At 37.1% G+C, this 25,010-nt stretch overlaps 1 protein-coding gene across 13 annotated transcripts in view; it reads right to left on the reverse strand.

Moving 5' to 3' along the window:
• Nucleotides 1-25,010, reverse strand: part of CNTLN (centlein) — a 369,520-nt gene that overhangs the window by 131,957 nt on the left and 212,553 nt on the right. For all 13 annotated transcript variants that reach the window (XR_012424673.1, XR_012424675.1, XR_012424672.1 and 10 more), the window contains one exon: nt 7,101-7,201. Coding sequence is in view for 8 of the 13 variants with exons in the window: in XM_074017428.1 (XP_073873529.1) it covers nt 7,101-7,201 (101 nt within the window). In the remaining 5 variants the exon portion in view is untranslated. The remainder of the gene's footprint in view (nt 1-7,100; nt 7,202-25,010) is intronic.

A 25,010-nucleotide genomic window follows, 5' to 3' on the forward strand; every position in this document is an offset into this window, starting at 1 on the left:
AAAACATTTATTTAAAGTTTAACACCTCATTTACATTTACTTCTGTTTCTCTTCATTTAGTTGGCTCCAAATAAATATAATAAATGTAAATCTCTTTTTCAAAAATATGACACTCTTTTTATATAATTAATCTACCCATCTAGTCTTCTCTGTATCTGGCCATTAAGAGATGGTTATATGATAATATTAAAAATTTTTATCTCTAACATGTGAACTAGTTTTTTCTTTGCTTTCTTCTTTTTATTCTTTCTTACTGCTTGAATGTAAGTATGTATAACTTTTCAAAAAACAATAAAGTCATTGGTTTTGAAAAGTAAACCAAGGATAAAGTCTTAGCAAACTCTAATTACTAAGAGGTAAATGAAAAGATGCTCCACTGAAAGAGACAGGAAGATAACAGCAAGAGTAGGGCATAAAATATGACAATGTGATTCAGAAGTTGATAAAGAGATAAGCTTGAAATATGATGAAAATTAAAGGTGTTAAATGGAGGGGTTCAAATATTGGCCTTAAAAGCTTACCAGTAACCTGAGCGTGAGCAATTGGAGCAACAAGAGTAATTGGGACAAAAGCCAAGTGAGGGGTATATGAAAACTAATTATTAAGTATAAATTGTCAAAACCTGCCACATTCTACAGTGGTTAGAATGCAGCAAGTTAAACAACAAAAAATCCTGTCATATCAATCTCTAATTTTTCTAATTAGGTACTGAAGTTACATACGAAATACAGTTATCTTTAATAAAGAGATAATCCTCTTGCAATTTGAGCAGTGACACATTCCCCGTTACTGGCCATATTTAAGCTAGCTGTCAGGGAGGTTGCAGATCTGAAGATCTCCAAGTTTCCTTCTAACTCTAAGATTTTGATTCCAGGAAAACAGATGAGAGTTAAATGATTTCCCAAAAAATGTAATGCCTAACCAAAATGTTAGTGAATTATTGATACTGAGCATAACACTATAGTACCTACAAAACTGTAAACAAACAAAACTAGGAAAACTTTATCAATGAATAATAAAAATGAGTACCATTTATCCTTATAAAATATCTCTAGAATTTTTGTGTGTGGGGACATGGTAGATGTATCTATAGGGTAGATGACATGTGAAACACACAGGCAATGCATAATAATCATATCAGGGTAAATGGGGCATCCATCACCTCAAGCACTTAACTTTTACATTACAGACAATCCAACAATTAACTTATTTTTTAATACAGTCACCCTATCATGCTAGCAAATACCAGGTCTTATTTGTTCTTTCCAACTATTTTTTTTGTAATCCATTAATTATTCCCACTTCCTCCAACTACCCTTCCCAGGCTCTGGTGACCATCCTTCTACTCTCTAACTCCATGAGTTCAATTGTTTTAATTTTTAGCTCCCACCAATAAGTGAGAACATGTAAAGTTTGTCTTTCTGTACCTGGCTTATTTCACTTAACACAACGACCTCCAATTTCATTCACGTTGTTGCAAATGACAGGATTTCAATTCTTTTATGGCTGAATAGTACACCATTGTGTGTTTGCACCACATTTGTTTTATCCATTCATCTGTTGATGAACATTTGGGTTGCTTCCAAATTTTGGCTATTATGAATAATGCTAAAATAAACATGGAAATGCAGATATCTCTTCAATATACTGATTTCCTTTCTTTTGGGTACATACCTAGCAGTGTGATAGCTAGATCATATCACAGTTCTATTTCCATTTTTTTTTTTTTTCTCCCTGAGACGGAGTCTCACTCTGTCACCCAGGCTGGAGTGCAATGGCACAATCTTGGCTCAGGACAACCTCCGACTCCTGGGTTCAAGTGATTCTCCTGTCTCAGCCTCCAAAGTAACTGGGATTACAGGTGTGTGCGCCACCACACCCCTCTAATTTTGTATTTTTGGGAGAGACGGAGTTTCACCATGTTGGCCAGGCTGGTCTCAAACTCCTGACTTCAAGTGATCCACCCACCTCAGCCTCCCAAAGTGTGGGATTATAGGTGTGAGCCACTGCACGCAGCCTATTTCTAATTGTTAGAGTCACTTCCAAACTGTTCTCCATAGTAGTTGTACTAATTTACATTCCTACCAACAATGTATGAGAGTTCCCTTTTTACCCACATCTTTATCAGCATTTGTTATTGCCTGTCTTGTGGGTAAGAGCCATTCAGGCTGGGATGAGATGATATCTCATGTTAGTTTTGATTTTTATTCTCTGATGATCAGTAATGTTGAGCATATTTCCATATATCTATTTGCAAATGGTATGTCTTCTTTTGAGAAAAGTCTACTCATAGCTTTGGCCCATTTTTTAATTGGATTATTAATTTTTTTCCTACAGAGTGGTTTTTAGCTGCTTATATATTCTGGTTATTAATCCTTTGTTAGATGGGTAGTTTGCAAATATTGTCTCCTACTCTGTGAGTTTTCTCTTTGATTTGTTGATTGTTCCCTTGCTGTCCAGAAGCTTTTCAGCTTGATGTAATCCCATATGTTCATTTTTGCTTTGGTTGCCTGTGCTTGTAGGATATTACTCAAAAGATCCTTGCTCAGTCCAACATCCTGGAGACTTTCCCCAATGTTTTCTTTTAGTAGTTTCATAGTTTGAAGTCTGAGATTTAAGTGTTTAATCCATTGTGATTTAATTTTTGCATATGGCAAGAGATAGGGAACTAGTTTCATTCTTATGCCCATGGATATCTAGTTTTCCCAGCAGAATTTATTGAAGAGACTGTTCTTTTCCCAATGTATGTTCTTGGCAACTCCATCAACAATTAGTTTATATGGATGTACGAATATATTTCTGAGTTGTCTGTGAGGTTCCATTGGTCTATGTGTCAATTTTCATGCTGTTTTAGTTACTACAGCTTTATAGTACAATTTAAGAAATGTGATTCCTCTAGTTTTGTTCTTTTTGCTTACAATAGCTTTGGCTATTCTGGGTCTCTTCTATTCTATATAAATTTTAGGATTGTTTTTTCTATTTCTGTGAAGAATGACATTGGTATTTTTACAGGGCTCGCACAGCTGTACATTACTTAAGGTAATATGGTCATTTTAACAATATTGATTTTTATAATCCATTAAGAGGGGATGTCTTTCCATTTTTTTGTGTCCTCTTCAATTTCTTTCATCAATGTTCTGTGGCTTTCATTGTAGGAAGATTTTTCACTTCTCTGGTCAAATCCTAGGTACTGAGTTTTGTGTGTAGCTACTGCAAACTGAATTAGCTTTCTTGATTTCTTTTTCAGATTATTTGCCATTGGCATATAGAAATGATACTGATTTTTGTAGGTTGATTTTGTATCCTCCAACTTCACTGAATTTGTTCATCCTTTCTAATAGTTTTTTATGGAATTTTAAGTTTTTCCAAATATAAGATCATATCATTGGCAAATAAAGATAATTTGACTTCTTCCTAATTTGGATGCCCTTTCTTTCTCTTGTGTGACTGCCCTAACTAGGACATCCAGTACTATGTTGAACAATAGTGGTGACAGTAGGCATTGTGGTCATGTTCCAAATCTTTAAGGAAAAGCTTTCAGTTTTTCCTGATTCAGTATGATAACAGCTATGCCTTTTATTATCCTGATATATGTTTGTTCCAATAAACCAGTTTTTAAAGAGATTATCTCATGAAAAGAATGTTGAATTTTACTGAATGCTTTTTCAGGACTAATTGAAATGATCATATGGTTTTTGTCCTTCATTCTGTTGATAATATGTATCACATTGATTAATGTGCAAATGTTGAACCATCCTGGCAACCCTTGGATAAATCCCACTTGGTTATGATGACTGATTTTCTAATGTGTTGTTGAATTCAGATTGCTAGTATCTTGCAGAGGTTTTTTGCATCAATGTTCATCAGGGATATTTAACTATAGTTTCCTTTTTTTTTTTTTTTTTTCCAACCTCCGCCTCGCGGGGTCAAGCTATTCCCCTGCCTCAGCCTCCCAGGTAGATGGGATCACAGGCATGTACCACCATGCCTGGCTAATGTTTATATTTTTAGTAGAGACAGGGTTCCACCATATTGGCCAGGCTCATCTGGAATTCCTGACCTTAGATGATCCTCCCACCTCAGTCTCCTAAAGTGCTGGGATTACAGGCATGAGCCACCACACCTGCCCTGACTGTGTATTTTCAAACAGCCTGACTTCAAGCTCACTAATACCTTCTTCTGCTTGATCAATTCTGCTATGAGGCAACTCCAATACATTTTTCATTCCATAATTTCTGCTCAATTGTTTTTTATTTTTTCAATCACTTTATTAAATTTCTCTGATAGAATTCTGAAATCCTTCTCCATGTTATCTTGAATTTCTTTGAGTTTCCTCAAAACTCAAAAAAAAAAATTTGGAATTCTCTGTCTGAAAGACTACATATCTGTTTCTGCAGTATTGATCCCAGGTGCCTTATTTAGTTTGTTTGATGAAGTCATGTTTTCTTGGTGTATTTGCCTGTTTTCATACTTCTATAAGGAACTGCTCAAGACTGAGTAACAAAAGAAAGAGATTTAACTGACTCACAGCTCAGCATGGCTGGGGAGGCCTCTGGAAACTAACAATCATGGTGGAAGGTGAAGGGAAAGCAAGGCACCTTCTTCTCAAGGCGGCAGGAGGGAGAAGTGCCGAGCGAAGAGGGAAAAAGTGCCTTACAAAACCATCAGATTTCATGAGAACTCACTCACTATCATGAGAACAGCATGGGGGGAACCACCCCCATGATTCAATTACCTCCACCTGGTCTCTCCTTTGACATGTGGAGATTATGGGGATTATAATTCAAGATGAGTTTGGCTTGGGGACACAAAGCGTAACCTATAACTTGGATAGCCTTGATCCTTTGGATGTTTGCTGGTGTCTGGGAATTCAAAAGTTAGGTATTTATTTTAGTCTTTGCAGTCTGGGCTTGTTTGTACCCAATCTTCTTGAGAAGACGGGTACAAAGATGCTGGGGCAGTAGGATTGATTCAGCCCAAAACTTCCAGGTATTTGAAAGGACTTGGGTGTTGTGATCTAGTCCATATCTGCATTAGTGGGCACCCCAAGCCCAGTAACACTGGGGTTCTTGAAGACTTCTAGAACTAATTCCTGGGCAGTCTTGGATAAGATCCTGAAGAATTCTCTGGATTACCAGGCAGAGACTCTTGTCCTCTTTCCTTTCTTCCAAACAGAGTCTATCTCTCTTTGCTGAGCCTTCTGGAGCTGGGGATGGAGTGACAAATGCACCCCTGTGGCCATGACCACTGGGACTATGCTGGGTCAGAACTGACACCAGTATATCCCTGAGTCTCACAGAAGGCCCACTGTAACCACTATCTGGCTACCACCTATGTTTGCTCAAAGCCCTAGGGCTCTGCAAAGAGCAGATTGTGAAGCCAGTCAGACTTGTCATTCCCTTCAGGGTAGCAGGATTCCTCAGGCCCTGGGTGGGTCCAGAGATGCCATCTAGGAGCCAGGGAGTAGAGTAAAAAACCTTAGAAATCCACCTGGTGTTCTAGTCTACTGCAGCTGAGCTGGCACTCAAACCACCAGACACAGTCCTTCCCACTCTTCCCTTCCCTTTCTACAGGCAAAACAGTCTCTCCCTGTGGTCACCACCACAGTCCTATAGGGAACACTACCAAGCCACTGCCAATGTTCCTTAAGGCCCAAGGGCTCTTCAGTCAGCTTGTCACAAATGCTGCCAGGCCTGAGACTCACTTTTCAGGGCAGTGGGCTTCCCTCTGGCCCAGAGCAGGTCTAGAAATGCCAACTAAGAGCCAAGGCCTGGAATCAATGACCCCACAAGCTGCTTGGTGTTCTCATTGTGGATGAGCTGGTACCTAAGGTGTAAGACAAATTACCCTTTACTTTTCCCTCTGCTTTTCTCATGCAGGTGTTTCACAGCCACCACAGCTGGGGATGCACTGGGTTTCACCTGAATCCAGCACATCTCAGATTCTCCGCCAGAACCCACAGTGTACCATCTGGGTATTGCTGCTGGTTATTTAGGGCCCAAGTGCTCTTCAATCAGTAGGTAATAGATCCTGCCAGGACTGCATCCTTGCCTTTAAGGCACCATGTTCGTTTCTAGCCCAGGATGTGTCCAGAAATGTGATCCAGGAGCTAGGGCCTAGAATAAGGGTCTCATAAATCTAACTAGTGCCCTATACTACTGTGGCTGAGCTGGTGTCCAAGATGCAAGACAAAGACTTCTTTACTCTTTCTTCTCTCCTCCTCAAGCAGATAGAAGGGGTTCCTTTCAGAGTCATGAGCTGTGCTGCCTAGGGTTGGGAGAGCAGTGGCACAAATACCCCATGAGCTGCCCTGGCTCGTGTCTCAGGAGGTCACATGCCACCCAAGTCCACTGGCTCTGAGCCCAACTCAGCACTAGGGCTTGCCTAGGAGTTGAAGTCATTGTGGCCTAGACTATCTTTTAAGTTTATGTAGAGCCCCAGAATCCTGTGGTGACGAGGCTTGCCCGAACTCAGGTTCCAACCACTGAGATGGGTGATTGTCCTCTGGACAGGTCTGGTCTAAATGCTCTTTCTGTGGGCAGGCATCAGATACATTTGGCCCGGTTTTGCTCTCTGCTATGACAGGGCAAGACTGAGTTCAATGCAAAGTCCAACAGTCACTGCGTTCTCCCTCCCCCAAGTGCACAATTCTCTCTCCATGTCACATGGCCACTGCTAGGAGATCAGGGAAGGGTGGCATTGGTAATTTAAGACTATCTTTCCTACCCTCTTCAGTGCCTCTTTCGGCCATTTGAAGTTAAAACCAGGTACTGTGAGTGATCACCTGATTTCTGATTCTTATGTATGTGTTTTTTTGTGTGTATAGATAGTTGTTAAATTTGGAGTTCCCACAGGGTAAAGTCTTCCATTTGGCCATCTTGCTGTGCCTTCTCCCTAGATTTTTAAATAAATTATAAAGCTGACTTTTAGATGTTCTATTTAATTTTCTCATGATGAAAATATCAGCGAGTTATCAATGAATAAAGTGTTGGAAAAAGGAATAAAAAGGGTAACATTCTTAAAAGAAATTGAAATTAATATATCAAGAATTAGATAATTTTACAATTCCTCTGTTAAGTATTTATTTTCTGAAAATTTACCTTCTCTTCTCTCTGCCACACATCTATTCAATTCTTGTATTGCTTCCTTATCAATAGATATATGTACTTTAAGTTCATCTAATTCTTCTTCAAGATTCATCCTATGAAAAAGCAATAAACATTTACTTAAAACCATATTGTTTTATTTAAAAAATGATATATCAAACATATATATTTAAATACATTTTAAATAATATATCAAACCAAGTCAGTAAAGATATTTTAAAGTATATAAAATGGAGAATAGTAAAATGAAAGCAAAAATACATCAATAATATTCACAGGCTGGGCACGGTGGCTCACACCTGTAATTCCAGAATTTTAGAGAGCCAAGGCAAGATGATCACTTGAGACCAGAAGTTCAAGACCAGCCTGGGTAACACAGAGAGACCCTGTCTTTACAATAACGACAACAACAACAACAACAACAACTAGCCCATCACGGTTATGCACACCTATAGTCCTAGCTACTTGGGATGCTGAGGCAGTAGGATTGATTCAGCCCAAGACTTCAAGGTTACAGTAAGCTATAATTTCATTGCTGTACTACAGCCTGGGCAAAAAATTGAGCCCTTGTCTCCATAAAACAAAAAAAAATAATATGCACAAATCCTAAAAATTACAATTGAATTTACTGAGAACCTAGAAGATCAAATATTTTAAGTAAGTTATTTCTGTTAACTTTATCTCAATAAACATGCTAAACACTTAAAATACAGACTATATAATTTAAAAAATTATGTATTGAATTGCTCAACCACTTCTTGGTTGTTTTTAGACAAAGTCTCACTCTGTCACCCAGGCTGAAGTGCAGTGGCACAATCACGGCTTACTGCAGCCCCTACCTCCCAGGCTCAGGTGATCCTCCCACCTCAGCCTCCCAAGTAGTTGGGAGTACAGGTGTGTGCCACCATGCCCAGCTAATTTTTTGTACAGTCGGGGTTTTACCAAGTTGCATAGGCTGAACTATTAGACTCAAACAACCTATTCATCTTGGCCTCCCCAAATGCTGGGATCACAGGCATGAGCCACCACACCCGCCCTGCTCAACCACGTCCTAACACACAGATATTCTAGGCAAAATAGTAATGAAAAATGTTAATACATAACACTGTAAACAAGAATGGTAAATTCCTAGATGCCAAATAAAGGCAAAAAGACTTCCCAGTAAAACAGAACTGAGCTACCATGGTGAGTATTTGACCAGGATCAAATACTGCCCATGGGGACCTCAGAATGTGAGACCTGAGTAGGGATGGTGTATTAGTCTATTTTCACTTTGCTATAAAAAAACCTCCTATGACTAGGTAATTTATAAAGAAAAGAGGTTCAATTGACCACAGGTCCACAGGCTGTACAGGAAGCATGGCTGAGGAGGCCTCATGAAACTTACATTCATGGCAGACGGGGAACAGGAAGCAGGCACGTCTTACGTGGCTAGAGCAGGAGGAAGAGAGCACAGGCGGAGGTGCTACACACTTTTAAACAACCAGATCTTACGAGAACTCATTATCACCGGAACAGCAAGGGGGAAGTCCGCCCACATGATCCAGTCACTTCTCACCAGATCCCTCCTCCACCACTGGGGATTACAATGCGACACGAAATTTGGGCGGGGACACAAATCCAAACCATATCAGATGGACATTTAGACCCATGGCCCTACCTGGCTGACAGACAAAAATGAGCTAACTACAGGAAACTGGGAGATAACAATCTGCTGATTGAAAACCTGAATATCTGAGCTTATCTGGTTAGAGTTTCATTAAAATAGTTCTCCAGCCCTAGTATGGGGACAGGACAGAGTCAACCACACGATATCAGAATCCCAAGCCAAAATCAATAGGTTCAAAACTAAGCCATATAATTTGCAGAAACATGAACAATCAAAAATAGTATAAAAACTGGACATACGGCCGGAGTATACTGGAGGGTTCAGGAAGATACTATCATCCCTAAAGGGAGGCTTCCACAACCTAAGAAAATGTATGGGAGAAAAGACACTACAGAAAATAATTCTGAAGTCGAGCATGAAGACAATAATAAGTATATAAACACGTTCAAAGCCAGGAATGACAATCTAAATATCCTACTGCCCAAAATAGGATAATATACAACAATAAAATGGAGATAACAGAACAATCAAAATTACTTTCACTATTAAAGTTTTTAAAATGTTTTTAAAAAGATAAACAAGTGATAAACATATGTTAAAAAAGAACGGGGTTTATAAAACGGAAAAAAGAATCAAATAATATATCTAAAAATACAAAATAAAGCAATGAAAATTGATAATAATAACATAATACTAGAAATTTAAACTCAATGGATGGGTTCAATAGCAAGTAGAAAAAGCTAATGCAAATTGATAAAATGGAAGACAGCAGAAGGAGGTAAAGGAAGGAAAACAGTAGAGGTATACAAAATATGTTGGAATAAGAAGTATAGAAAGCATTTAATAGAAATTATTCAAGGAGAGAACTGAAAGACTGGGGGAAGGAGCATAGATGGGAGATGACAGTCAAAATATTAATACCTCAGGATTTGACAACTGATGAAGACATGAATTAACAGATTGAAACAGCATCAAAAAATGGCAAGGAGAGTAAATAAAACTGTTCACACTTAGAAATATCATAGTGAAACTTCAGGACACCAAAGATAGAGACAATCTTTAAATCAACCAGATTGAGAAGAAAACATTTCTAACAACTAAAGGTCTCTACAATAACAGCAGAATTCTCCTATCAACAAGAAAAGTCAGAAGAAAAATAACTAATATCTTTCACATGCCAAGGTTTACTACTCATAGATCCTAGATGAAAAAATCATTAATATATTTTAAAAGAAAATAAACACAAAAGCAAGGTATAGAACAAAATAAGCAGTGATGAAGAAAGACACTAACAAATATATACAAGGAATTAAATAAACATTTATTATCTAAAGTGATCATAACAATATCTGAATGAAGACAGAGCTAAAATAAGGTAGAAGTAACATTCTCAACAACAAAATGATATTGGATCATCAAAGAGATCAGAGTTAAACATTTTAAGGTCCTTGTATTGTAGGAGGATACAGCTAATGATAAACTTTAGACTTTGTCAAATAAATGATGTGTTATAATTTCAAGAATAATTATTTAAAGAATGAAAAACAAATATAAAAAAATAAAAATTAGAGGAGGTCAGAAGAGAAATGAAAAAAAAAAACTGTATCAAATCAAAGGCAAGAAAGTCATTTTTAAAAAGGAGCATAAGTCAAAACCACAATGAGATACCATCTCACGCCAGTTAGAATGGTGATCATTAAAAAGTTGGGAAACAACAGATGCTGGAGAGGATGTGGAGAAATAGGAATGTTCTTATACTGTTGGTGGAAGTATAAATTAGTTCAACCATTGTGGAAGACAGTGTGACCATTCCTCAAGGATCTAGAACCAGAAGTACCAGTTAACCCAGCAATCCCATTACTGGGTACACCCAAAGGATTATAAATCATTCTACTATAAAGACACATGCACATGTATGTTTATTGCAGCACTGGTTCACAATAGCAAAGCCTTGGAACAAACTCATATGCTCATATCAATGATAGACTGGATAAAGAAAATGTGGCATATATACACCATGGAATACTATGCGGCCATAAAAAATAGGATGAGTTCATGTCCTTTGCAGGGACATGGATGAAGCAGGACATGGATGAAGCGGGAAACCATCATTTTCAGCAAACTAACACAAGAACAGAAAACCAAATACCACATTTTCTCACTCATAAGTGGGAGATGAACAATGAGAACATATGGACATAGAAAGGGGAACATCACACACTGGGGCCTGTTGGGGGATGGGGAACTAGGGGAGGGATAGCATTAGGAGAAATACTTAACGTAGATGATGGGTTGATGGGTGCAGAAAACCACCATGGCACGTGTATACCTATGTAACAAACTTGCATATTCTGCACATGTATCCCAGAACTTAAAGTATAATTTTAAAAAAACAGGAGCATAAGAAAATAAAATGTACAGGAAAAAATCAAAAATAAAGATAGTCATTACACAATGATCAAAGGAATGATTTACCAGGAAAATAAATTAGTTCTAGACTTTTATGTACTCAACAACTGAGCTGTTGTAATCATTGGTATAATTAATAAAACAATAAAAAGTTATTTAAAGTAAAAATTAGGTAGTCTCTCCTTCCCCTCACTCAGTATGCTTCTTGGAAAAAAAAATAATGATTATACTTTGATGTGTATACTTTCATTTTTTGTTCATATATTATAAACATCAATTCACACACATAAGGATTTTAAAAACTGGGATCTTATGATATATATTGGCAGCTTCCCAGGTCCATTACAGATTGATAGGAGGAACACATACACATGCACACACATACACTCAACCACACAATGATTAAGCTTGGATTAGGGTCCTGATTTGTTATTTAAGAACGTGGAACATACTGAAGCAAGATGGCCCCACAAAGAAAAAGCAGGTGTAACTTAACTCAACTTAGTTTTCCTTGGCTCTCAGATCACTAACCCAACAGAAGGTAATGCTACAGTTGTTGGAAAAGTTATTTCTTGCTTCTTAAAAGATACTTTACACTTACAGCTTGTTTCTTTTGGAAAGAACACACACAGTCCCTACTTTTAATAAATATGTATAGACATCAGGGACCACCTTGTTCTTGAGTCAAAAAAAGCACCAGCAAACCACATCTTAGTGGGTGCTTGCGGGAGGAACTGACAGAGGCAGAGCCCTGGTACCCCTGACCAGGATGAGCACTGGCTATCTACTGACTCTGATTTACTATTCACTTACACTGGTGTTTCTTATACTGTGGTATGAGGACCACAATTTAAAATCTATTTCTTACTGGACAAATGATAGGAAACAACTGTATGCAGACACTGGACAATAGGCAGCACAGAATTGTAACCCCTGAGAGAAAGTAAATAAATAGAGCCCTTAATGATAGCTCGATTTCTGCCTGGAAGCACCTTCCAGACAGGGAGAGGGGTCCCAAGAAGAACATGACAGTCTCATTGAGTTGAAACAAGAGACTGGAGTCTAGGAAGTCTAAAACAGCCAGAATTTGTGAGGCATACTACCCAGTGAGGAGGAATCTACAGTGGAAAAGAGCTAAAGAAATCTGCATAAGAATTCCTTTGAGTATGTGGCTAATCTTTTTTTCTTTTTTTGCATCATAGTATGAAACACAAGGCCAGGCAAAGAACAACAGGAGTTATAAACAGAACATTCCCAGAATATTTCCCACACAGGATTGGGATACATTTGAGTTGTGACCAGTCAGAGAAGAGAGAATCTTAGTTGAACATCAGAGGCATTCAATAGAGAACACAGAAGGGTCACTCTAATGAGTAGAGATAAACAAGCCTCTAGTAAATGATACTCTAAACCTGTGCTAAAAAAGTGTTTTAAAAAACTGAAAATATTTAAACTGAGATTTTAACACACCTCTCTCAGTAACTGATGGAAAAAGTGGACAGACATAAGTAAGGATACAGAACATCTGAAAAACACTATCAAAAAGCTTTACCTAACTGAATGTTTGTAAAACACTCCATACCCAAGAACAGCAAAACAAACATTCTTTTCAAGTGCCATGGAACATTCACCAAGATAAGACCACATGCTGGGCCATAAAACAATTCTCAATAAAGCTAAAAGCATTTTAAAATTATGCAAAGCATCTTCTATGACCACATTAGAATAATAAAATTAAAAATAAATACCAGGAGGATGTCTGCAAAATCCAAAAATATTTGAAAGAAAAGAACTTATTTCTGACAAAGAGGCTCTGCTTAACCAATCTTTAGTCACACTCCTGAACCCTCTCCTAAGCCCATCTGTGCACTTCCTTGTAAAATCCAGTTTTAGCAAGGAACTCCACTAAGTCAGTTTAGCAAGAATCTCTTCCACCACAATATATAAATCAAGGTTGATATCTAATTGGGTTCCTCATCCTCCACCAACCCCTAGGTGGTATCTGATCACCCTGGCCTGTCTTCAGTCAAAATCCTGATAAGGTCAGTTTAGCCAGAATCTCCCTTATCCCCGATGTTTCCTCTTAGTAATTTTCCAATCCAGTGGCCTCCTCTACCTTAGCTATAAATTCCCACTTACCCATGCATATTAGGAGTTGAGTCCAATTTTCTCCTCGACTGCAAAATCCGATTGCAGTGGTCCCTACCTATGATGATGGTCCTGAACAGTCTTCTGTACCAAATTTTAACAAGTTTCACTGAATAACATTTTTCTATAATGCTTCTAAATAATTCTACTTTCAAAGAAGAATCCAAGAGGAATTATGAAATATTTTGAACTTAGAAAAATTTAAAATACATTTCAAAATGTGTAAGGCACAGCAAAAGCAATCCTTAGATGGTTATCTATATTGCAACATACAATACTTAAATTGGAAAAAAAGAAATATCCATAATGATGTAAGCTTCCAACTTAAAACTTAGAAAAAGAAGACACATCAAGATGAACACTTTTTCATATGCTTATTGGCCATTTGGATGTCCTTTTTTTTTTTTTTTTTTTTTTTGAGACGGAGTCTCACTCTGTCACCCAGGCTGGAGTGCAGTGGTGAGATCTCATTTCACTGTAAGCTCCGCCTCCTGGGTTCACGCCATTCTCCTGAGTAGCTGGGACTACAGGCGCCCGCCACCACACCTGACTGATTTTTCTTTTTTTGTATTTTTAGTAGAGATGGGGTTTCACCGTGTTAGCCAGGATGGTCTCGATCTCCTGACCTCGTGATCCACCGGCCTCGGCCTCCTAAAGTGCTGGGATTACAGGCGTGAGCCACTGCGCCTGGCCTGGATGTCCTCTTATGTGAAATATCTGTCCAAGTATTTTGCTCATTTTTCTATTGTGTTGACTGTCCTTTTCTTATTTAGTCACAGGAATTCTTCATATATTCTGAGTACTACTCCTTTCCTGGACATATATACTGAAAATATCTTTTTGTACTCGGAAGTTGCCTTTTAATTCGTTTAATGGTATTTTTAAGTGAACATTAAGTTCTCAGTTTTAACATAGGCCAATTTATCAATTTTTCATTTTTATTTAGTGCTTTTTATGCCTGGTTTAAGAAATTGGCCAGGTGCAGTAGCTCACACTAGAACTTTAGGAGGCCAAAGCAATGGATTGCTTGAGCTCAGGAGTTTGAGACCAGCCTGGGCAACATGGCAAAACCCTATCTCTACAAAAATACAAAAAATGTAGTCAGTCGTGGTGGCATGCACCTGTAGTCCCAACTACTTGGGGGCTGAGGTGGCAGAATTGCTTGAACCCAGGAGGTTGAGGCTGAAGTGAGCTGAGATTGTGCCACTGCACTCCAGCGGGGTGACAAACTAAGACCTTGTTTCAAAAAGAGAGGGGAGGGGAGGGGGGAGGGAAGAGGAAGGGGGAGTGGAAGAGGAGGAGAAGGGGAGGAGAAGGGGAGTGGAAGGGGACGGGAAGGGGAAGGGAGGCGTGAGAGAAGGGAAAGGGGAAGGTTGGAGGAGAGGGGAGGGGAGGGGAGGGCAGAGGAGGAGAGAGGAGAGGAGAGGAGAGGAGAGGAGAGGAGAGGAGAGGAGAGGAGAGGAGAGGTGAGGAGAGGTGAGGAGAGGAGAGGAGAGGAGAGGAATAAATCTTGGTCTACTACAAAGTCACAAAGATGTTCTCCTATGTTTTCCTCTAAAAGCTTTACTGCTTAACCCTTCACATTTAGACTGTAATCAATCTATAACTGACTTTTGGGTTTGGAGTTGGGCAAAATATTATATTAAATGGCTTTTTTTGGATTTTTAGCTATGTAGTTACATCATCTGCTATTTTGGTTGTCTCCAAATTTTCATAATTACAAACAATGCTGTAGTGAGCATTCTTGTATATGTGCTCTTATACAAGATTCCTTTTAGTGTTTTTAATTAGAAGTAGAATTATTACTTTAGTACATACTTTAAAAAAATAGAAAGCATATTTCAAACATTAAAAAAGTATGGAGAATAATATAATCAACATTAATGTAACAACAGCTAGATTTTAAAACACTCACATTATGCCATATTTAATTCGTCACTTTTATTTTTTTTTTTTTTTTTTTTTTTTTTTTATAATGTGTGATCTCATTTTTTTTTTTTTTTTTTAATTTATTTATTATTATTATACTTTAAGTTGTAGGGTACATGTGCATAACGTGCAGGTTTGTTACATATGTATACTTGTGCCATGTTGCTGTACTGCACCCATCAACTCGTCATTTACATCAGGTATAACTCCCAATGCAAACCCTCCCCCCTCCCCCCTCCCCATGATAGGCCCCCGTGTGTGATGTTCCCCTTCCTGAGTCCGAGTGATCTCACTGTTCAGTTCCCACCTATGAGTGAGAACATGCGGTGTTTGGTTTTCTGTTCTTGCGATAGTTTGCTAAGAATGATGGATTCCAGCTGCATCCAAGTCCCTACAAAGGACTCAAACTCATCCATTTTTATGACTGCATAGTATTCCATGGTGTATATGTGCCACATTTTCTTAATCCAGTCTGTCACTGATGGACATTTGGGTTGATTCCAAGTCTTTGCTATTGTGAATAGTGCTGCAATAAACATACGTGTGCATGTGTCTTTATAGCAGCATAATTTATAATCCTTTGGGTATATACCCAGTAATGGGATGGCTGGGTCATATGGTACATCTAGTTCTAGATCCTTGAGGAATCGCCATACTGTTTTCCATAATGGTTGAACTAGTTTACAATCCCACCAACAGTGTAAAAGTGTTCCTATTTCTCCACATCCTCTCCAGCACCTGTTGTTTCCTGACTTTTTAATGATTGCCATTCTAACTGGTGTGAGATGGTATCTCATTGTGGTTTTGATTTGCATTTCTCTGATGGCCAGTGTCACTTTTATTTTTGAGAAAGAATGAATTTGTAAATAGTATTGCCCCATAAAATAATCTATCTTCTTCCTTCCCTGGAAATAATCAGTATCTTAAATTTGGTGTTTATCTTTCCGGTTCATGTTTTAATACTATATATGTATGTAGTATATAAATATATAGTATGTATGTATGTGTATAGTGTCTATGGAGTACATACACACGTGTATGTCTACATATGTGTGTAGTTATGTGTCACTATATTTTTACGAATGTGTATGTCTACATATACATCTACAAAAATATATAGTGTCATTTGTGATTTCTAAAAATTATAGTGTCACTTTGTGATTTCTAAGTTTAGATCTAGTTTATACATGTTAAATGCAGTAGAGTATAACATTATATTAATATATCATGATGTATTTGTATCATGATGTATTTGTATGAATCGCTGAGACATTTAGATTGCTTCTAATTGTTCACTATTACCAAGCTGCTGCAGTGAACATCCTTATTCATGTATCCTGTTTCACTACCTTTAAAAACATCATAAGAATCTCTTTAAGAGTAAAATTTTTCTCTCAAGGGTTTTCATATTCCCTAGATAAAATTACAAATATTGGAAAATATATTACCAAATTTAAAACCTTTTTATACCTGAAGATAACTTCACCTATAACATTCCCACATTTGATTATATATAATATCATTCTTTTCTTCAGAACAGTTTCTTAAGAAGCAACTAATCTACACTGAAAATAAACTATTCTAAAGCCTAAAATACTTTCCAGACTAAGCAAACCCTTTGTATGAGTTTCCTGTCATTCAAAATAAATTTTATTATTTAGTCATTAGCATTCAATTCAGATGTTCAAACCCAACAATGTTAAGGTTATTTACCCTAAAGAAAAAAATACTATAAAATAGAATGAGTTCGTGTGACAGAATTGACTTACGGAAGATAACTTCGCTATCTTTTCACAAAAAAATCAAATGATTATAACGCTCAAGGTTTTCCTATATAATTCTTTAAGAAAATTTTCAAATACTATATATATATATAGTGCCCAAAATATATGGAAACAAATTATAGTAGTAAATAAATTTAGAACAATATATGTATGTCCTCAAAAAATAAATATCATATGTATATGGACTCATGTCTGAAAATAACCTAAGGGATAAACATTGAAAGTTAATCTCAAGAGTTATAAAATAAAATTCCAAAATATACTTGCCATTTACTCAAGTGCCTATGGAGGATGCAAAGAATCCTGTTGACTTTGTAGCAAAATACAAATTATAATACAAATAAAAAATATAAAAACTAGAACATAGAAAAAACCCAAACATCCATCAATGGCTGAATAAACAAAATGTGGTATATACATAAAATGGAATATTATTCAGCCTTAAAAAGTAAGGAACTTCTGGCACATGGTTCAACAAAGATAAATCTTGAAGAAATAGTAAATGAAATAATTCACATACAAAAAAGACAAATATTATATGATTCCACTTATAAGAAGCACCTAGAATAGGCAAATCCATAGAGACAGAAAGCAAAAATAGACAGGGGCTGTGGGAAGTAGGAAATGAGAAACAAATATATATATATACACACACACACACACACACACTCAAAATACGCACTCCCCTACAGTGTAAGCTAATTATACAGCAAACAAATGTGTAAATCATTTCTATATTTTAGATATATGGGGAGGGCAGGAAAGAGGGGAAAAAGTGGAAAGAATAAGGGGAAAACAAAAATGGAAAGGCACAGAAGAGCTTTATCTTCATATTAATCACAATTTTGAAATACATATCTGTATGCTTATTGATTACTATTTGCATTCTCCAATAAGTTGAAGCTCTATGAGGCCAGGAGCCACGTGTGTTCTGTTAAATACTTTACTTCCAGTGCCCAGCATATTTATTGAAGTAACAAAGGAAAACAAAAGCAGCACAAAAGGTCACACAGATTCAGTTACATGTAACTAATATTATAAAACTCCATAGTTTAAAAGCATTTTCCACATATATTATTTACTTAGCTATAATGGTTTACCTGGTCCCAAGCCCTAGTACTTTTAGAGCATCAAGAGTCACTGCTCAAAACCTATCTATAAGTCATGTTGCATCAGACTCTGAAGCATTCAAGACATAGAAAAGAGGAATACAATTGACCATAGGCTTCAGGGCTCTAACTTAGCAAAGAATTAGGTTTTAGGTTAATCTTATTCTGAAACTTTTCACACTCTCACCTACAGATAATTAACAGATGAGTTTACGTCCTCTGAGCTACAATCTTAGTGTATGAGTTTCTTGTGCCTAATTATCAATCACAAAGTAACTAACATTCAAAACCTTTTGCCACATTGCCTTGAAGTTTATTGTATTTCTTTAAAACAGACCCGATAAGAAAACCTTACACAACTTTTGATTAAACTATTATATCTGACCTTAACATTCTGATTTGCTCTTGACTTATGATACGCAATGCTCTTTCCTGTTGGACTGATTTCTTAAGCACAGATACATTCAAGTTCTTATCTTATTAATCAATCTCATTAATTATTGCACATAATCATACAGCCTGTTTTCTAAACCTACAGAAATTATTATTTGGGATAACTGAATATCAACCTGTAAAAAATGAAACTGGACCCCCTACTTCACACCACATATAAAAAATTAACTCAAAGTAGATGAAAGACCTAAATATAAGAGTTAAAACTATTAAACAACTACAAAATATGAGGATAAATCTTTGACTATGGGATTTTGTTACGGATTCTGAGATTATGACACCAAAAGCATAAGCTACAACAAGAATAAACAAACTGAACTTCATTAAAATGAAAAAAATTCATGCATCAAAGGATACTATCAAGAAAGTGGAAATACAGCCTACGGAATGGGAGGAAACTCTTGCAAATGTCTAACATCCAGAATATGTAAAGAACTATGGCCGGGCATGGAGGCTCATACCTGTAATCCCAGCAGTTTGGGAGGCCGAGGCAGGTGGATTACTTGAAGTCAGGAGTTCAGGACCAGTTTGTGTTGGCAACATGGTGAAACCCCGTCTCTACTAAAACCACAAAAATTAACCAGGCATGGTGGCACATGCCTGTAATCCCAGCTACTCAGGAAGCTGAGGCAGGATAATTGCTTGAAACCAGGAGGCAGAGGTTGCAGTGAGCCAAGATCACACCACTGCACTTCAACCTGGGCAACAGAGCAAGACCCCGTTTCAATTAAAAAAAAAAAAAACAAAACTATCACAACTCAAAGAAAAAAGATAAACAACACAGTTTTCAAAATAGGTAAAGGACACAAACAGACATTTCTCCAAAGATGATAAACAAATGGCCAAAGAAACACATGCAAAGATGGTCAGCATCATTACTCATTAAGAAAATGCAAATCAAAACCTACAATGTTGGCCATAATAATAAAAAAACAAAAACAGACCATAACAAGTGTTGGTGAGGATGTGGGGAAATTAGAACCCCCATAGACTGCAAACAGTATAAAACTGTGTAGCCACTGTAAAAAAAAAAAAAAAAAAAAAAAAGTTTGGCAGTTCCTTAAAAATTAAACATAAAGCAGGGCACTGTTGCTCATGCCCATAATCCCAGTACTCTGGGAGGCTGACATGAGAGGATCGCTTGAGGCCAGGAGTTCAAGACTAGCCTAGGCAACAAAGTGAGACCCTGACTCTACAAAAAACAGAAAAATAAAAAACAAACATAGATTAGCATATGGCCCAGCAATTACACTCATAGGTTTATATCCAAAAGAATTGAAAACAGGTATTCAAACAATCCCTGGTATACAAATGTTCATAGCAGCACTATTCAGAGTAGCCAAATGGGGAAGGAACCCAAATGTCCACCAAGGGATTAATGGAGAAAAAAATTGTGGTATACATATACAAAGGGATATTATTCAGCCATAAAAAAGTAAGAACTTCTGACACAGGCTCCAATGTGGATGAATCTTGAAAACATTATGCTAAGTGAAAGAAGTCAGACACAAAAGTCACAAATTGTATGAGTCTATTCATATGAAATACTCAAAATAGGTAAATCCATAGAAACAGAAAGCAGATTAGCGGTTGCCAGCAATTGGAAGAAGGGACAAATGGGGAGACAGAGACTGACTGGTTAATGGGCATGGGGTCTCCTTCAGTGGTGATGAAAATGCTTTTGAATTAAAGTTCACTGCTAAACAATATTGTGAATGCACTAAATGCCACCGAACTGTATGCTTTAAAATACAACTAATGTGATATTTATATATTGTTAATGGTTACCTGAAAATACATTTGTTTTCAAAATATGTCATCACTGGCAGATATTTTTTGCTAAGCATTTTATTTCCATCTCAGAAAAATGCAGTTCCTAAAATCTTCATTTCTACATACCAAAAAAAAAAAGAAAATTATATTCTAGCTTGAGAAGACTGGGAGTCTTGCTTTGCAGAGGAAAAAAAATGGCTGAACTTTCCTAGGATAATATTTTGATTTTAGCTACTTAAGCAATTATTATTGATTTTATAGGATATTCTTTAAAACTATGGCCAACACACATTTAATATTTAACCCCAAAGAGAAGAAGTACTCCAATCTGAGTTATGCCACTGATCTGTAGCTAACATTTTATCATTAAGAAAAAATGACCGAAAGATCATTGAAATAAAGAAGATGTATCTACTTATAATATATGGGGGTAAAATTTCCTACTTCTATAAAATAAAATGGAAGTTTTTGGATTATGAATTCAAAACCCCTTTACTACTGACTCCAGCTCAACTGCCTTCATTGACAAACTTACCAGAATTCTCAGTATCAACTAGGAAAACATTAGTAATTCTGTGCAAATATTTTGTATTCTCATACTTATTTTTAGATATGAAACAAAAGGGAAAGCAGAAATTGTAAAAAAAAAAAAAAAAAAAGGGAGGGGCTGATATTCAAGTGTGTTATATAATGAACTCAGATTTGTTTAAAGAGCAATGGAAAGATACTAGAAGTTTTTAAACAGATGAGAGACATTCTCAGAATTATAGTTTAAAAGGTCAATCTGCAGCACCGTTGAAAATAGATATGAAGAGATAAGAGTGGATGCAGATGTTTATGAGTTTATTCTAGTTGACTAGGGAAGAAATGGTGGTGGTATGAATAAGGGCTTAACAGTGAGGATGGAAAGAAATAAGATACATACTAAGGATGTTTGTGATGTGAAATATTAAGGCTTAGTATGGACTTCAGTGAGGAGAGGTCAGAAAAAAAATAATAAATAAACTTATAGCACCCTAGGTTTCTGGTTTGAGGAAACTGATAGATTATAATACCATTTATTAAGATTTAGAATAATGGACGGGAATAAATTTGGAGATTATGAATTTGGTTTCAAACATGTTGAATCTCAGTGAGACATCCAAAGGGAGATGTTGTGTAGACATTTGGACATACTTAGTTGCAGTTCAGAAAGAGGGGTCTATACTAGATACACAGGTCTGAAAGTCAATCGGCAAGAAATTACTAAAATCACGGGATGATAGATGAGATTGTCATAGGCAAATATGCAAATGAAGTACAGAGAATGCTTATGACAAAGTTTAAAAATACTGCAACAGTAAACAGCTGATTTCAGGGGAAAAGGTAACAGTGGAGAATGTGAATAGGTGGCCAGAGGTACAGAGATAAAACCAGAAGAGACAGTGCCAGAGTGTTGAAGAAAAACTTTGTTTTAAAGAGAGTGTGACCAGCTTTTTCATATACTGGCGAGAATTTGAACAAGTATCCTTTAGTTACCTCCTGGTTATTTAACAATTTGCCTAGATTTTTTCTGTCCTTGCTTTAATTATCCTTAAATCATAGTCTAAAATATTGATTGCTATGGACTTAATCAGGTCCCCTCAAAATCCGTATGTGACACATGTGTTATATATGACATATGTCAGTTATAACTGTGTTCATACATCAGATTTGAACTCAGTTGAAACTCTAACCCCTAATGTGATGACAGTTGGAGATGGGGACTTTGAGTAGCAATCAGGGATAGAAAGGGGTCCTCATGATGGTTTGAGTGGCTTTTTAAGACGAGAAATCTGAAATGTGATAATACACTGAGAAGGCAGCCATCTACAAGCCAGGAAGAGAGCCCTCATCAGGAACCTAATCCACTGGCACCATGATCTTGAATTTCTCAGCCTCCAAAACTATGAGAAATACATGTCTGTTAAGCCACCCAGTCTACAGCATTTTGTTATATCAGAAAGATATTTGCTTTAGCTCTTTTTCCACTTGCAAGCAGAATACAGCTTTCCCTGCCTTGTGTCCTTAATATTCTATTATGGCTTTTAATCACACTTTTGCTTGTCTTCTCTATTATGTTATGAGGACCTGATAAAAGGGGTAACATATTATTTCTCTCTGTTTACCTGTGCCTAGAAAAGTACCCAGCTGAAGCATTTTACATAGGCTACAGATTACTATAGAAAAACCTATTACTAAAACCACTGTACATTTCTGATTTATTTAGCCAAGGACACAGAAAACACACAATGAATGTCAGCACACCCAGGATTCCTAGCAAGATTATGCAACTGTGGTTGACAATGTGTAATATATAATTTGCTGGATTAGAAAAGCTTAATTTTCTGCTGTACTTGAGCCCCTTATTACAGTTTTATATCACCATTCTGAAAGAATATACACAAATTTTTTTTACTAATACTTTCACTTGGGAGAATGGTAGCATATGTTGGACTCTGTTAGCTACTCCATCTGATTTAGCATTGGTAAGGCAACAACTTCAACTGAGTGAGAAAGCTGACTAAGACTGCTGGCATTTCTGAAAGCTTGCCTCTTACTATCTAGCTTCCAAAGAATGGTTTCACCTCACTAGCAAATGGCAGATACCCCTACTTAAATTAAGTCTTCCTAGAGCTTGAAACTATTAATCTTTACTATATGTTCAGCCCCTAGTTAGTGCCTGGCTCTGAATTATATTGTTTAAATACTGAATGAATGAATAAATGAACACATGAATGCTCATTAAATACTGAAGGAACCAGCCAATTTATCAGTTCACAGATTACTAAGTTCTTGGTCTTTTTATTGAAATATAGTTATGATATAATAAATATATCTTATAAATATAAATGAAATATTATAGGAACTATATTCCATGTAAGTTTTTTAAGTTCTCAGATTCTCATGTAATAGCAGCAACTAATATTTCTAACCATACTCAATGGTAGAAACTCTATAATCTCAGTCAGTGGTAGCATTATATTTTTAACCGTATTTTGTAAATTGATGTACAGTTGCCATACAATGTTTTATAAAAGTCTTTAAAAGTTAACTTTTAAAATTGGATTTGGAAGTACTATTTAAATTTGGTTTAAAGGTAGTATTAATAGTATATCCTTTTTTTGTAGATTCTAACCTTACATTTAAAAGAAACTTATTACTACAGAAAAAGGGGTAAATCTTATTACTTAAATAGTTAAGACTGAGTATGAAACTAGATATTAATGAATTACTCAAGTAAGACTGCCTGGCCCATAGAAAACCAAGCTGAAACTTCTGTTTCCCAACAAGGAGTAGATGTATTTATCTCTATTCCTCCTGCTAATTAATTATAAAAACCCAGAAAATAATACAACAAACATGAGACTTTGAAAAGCAGGGAAAAGGATAGAATATGGAACTCAGGAGAAGAGGAACAACATTAGAGAAGTGACTCACAGTGGTGAGTTCCTTGAGTTTTCTTCTTTCCTCCTACATACCCAACCTAGTTCCCAGAGAAACTCACCTCCTAGAAGTGCCAATGAACATAAACAAAAAATGCTTCAAGGAAAGCCTACTCTCTCTAGCCAAAGGACCAGGAAAGGGGAGGACCAGTAAAACAAAAACCCTGCTCATCATGCCCACCCTACCCCAACCATAATCAACTGGGGGGAAAAACAAAACAAAAAGCACTCTGTCAATGAAAGCAGAGTGAGGGCCAGGCATGGTGGCTCACACCTGTAATCCCAGCACTTTGGGAGGCCAAGGCAGGTGGATCACTTGAGGTCAGAGCTCGAGACCAGTCTGGACAACATGGTGAAACCCTGTCTCTATGGAAAATACAAAAATTTGCTGGGCATGGTGGTGCACACCTACAATCCCAGCTACTCGGGAGGCTGAGGCAGGAGATTACTTGAACCCGGGAGGCGGAGGCTGCAGTGAGCCAAAATCACTCCACTGTAATCCAGCCTGGCTGACAGAGCAAGACTCCATCGCAAAAACAAATAGAAAAAAAGAAAGCAGAGTGAGAAGCCTGTTCTTTCACCAACACTAAGCAGTAACCCCTTCATACTCTCTCAATGCAATATCAGCAGAGGAAAAGTTAAGAGGTAAAAGGGAGGAGTAAGGCTCCCACCTTTTCCTAGTAGTATTGAGGTGACCTTTTCCCTCAGGCATGATATCATCAGAGGCCTGTTAAAATAAAAGATTTAAATAAGACCCAGAGTCTCAAAATATAACACAGATAATCACTGACTTACAATGCTTCTCCTTACGATTTTTCAACTTTATGATGGTGTAAAGCTTTCGCAATTTTAACGTACTTCAAATTTTGAATTCTGATCTTTCCCCAGGCTGGAGATAAGTGACATATGAGATACTCAGTACAATGGATTTTGGCAAGGCGCAGTGGCTCATGCCTGTAATCCCAGCACTTTGGGAGGTGGAGGCAGGCAGATCACTTGAGGTCAGGAGTTCAATGCCAGACTGGCCAACATGGTGAAACCCCATTTCTACTAAAACTACAAAAAATAGCCAGAAGTGGTGGCTAGCTCCTGTAGCCCCAGCTACTCGGGAGGCTGAGGCAGGAGAATCCCTTGAACCCGGGAGGCAGAGGTTGCAGTGAGCCAAGATGGTACCACTGCACTGCAGTCTGAGTGACACAGCGAGACTCTGTCTCGAAAAATATATA

Source organism: Macaca fascicularis, chromosome 15, assembly GCF_037993035.2.
Source record: "Macaca fascicularis isolate 582-1 chromosome 15, T2T-MFA8v1.1".
Taxonomy (NCBI): domain Eukaryota; kingdom Metazoa; phylum Chordata; class Mammalia; order Primates; family Cercopithecidae; genus Macaca; species Macaca fascicularis.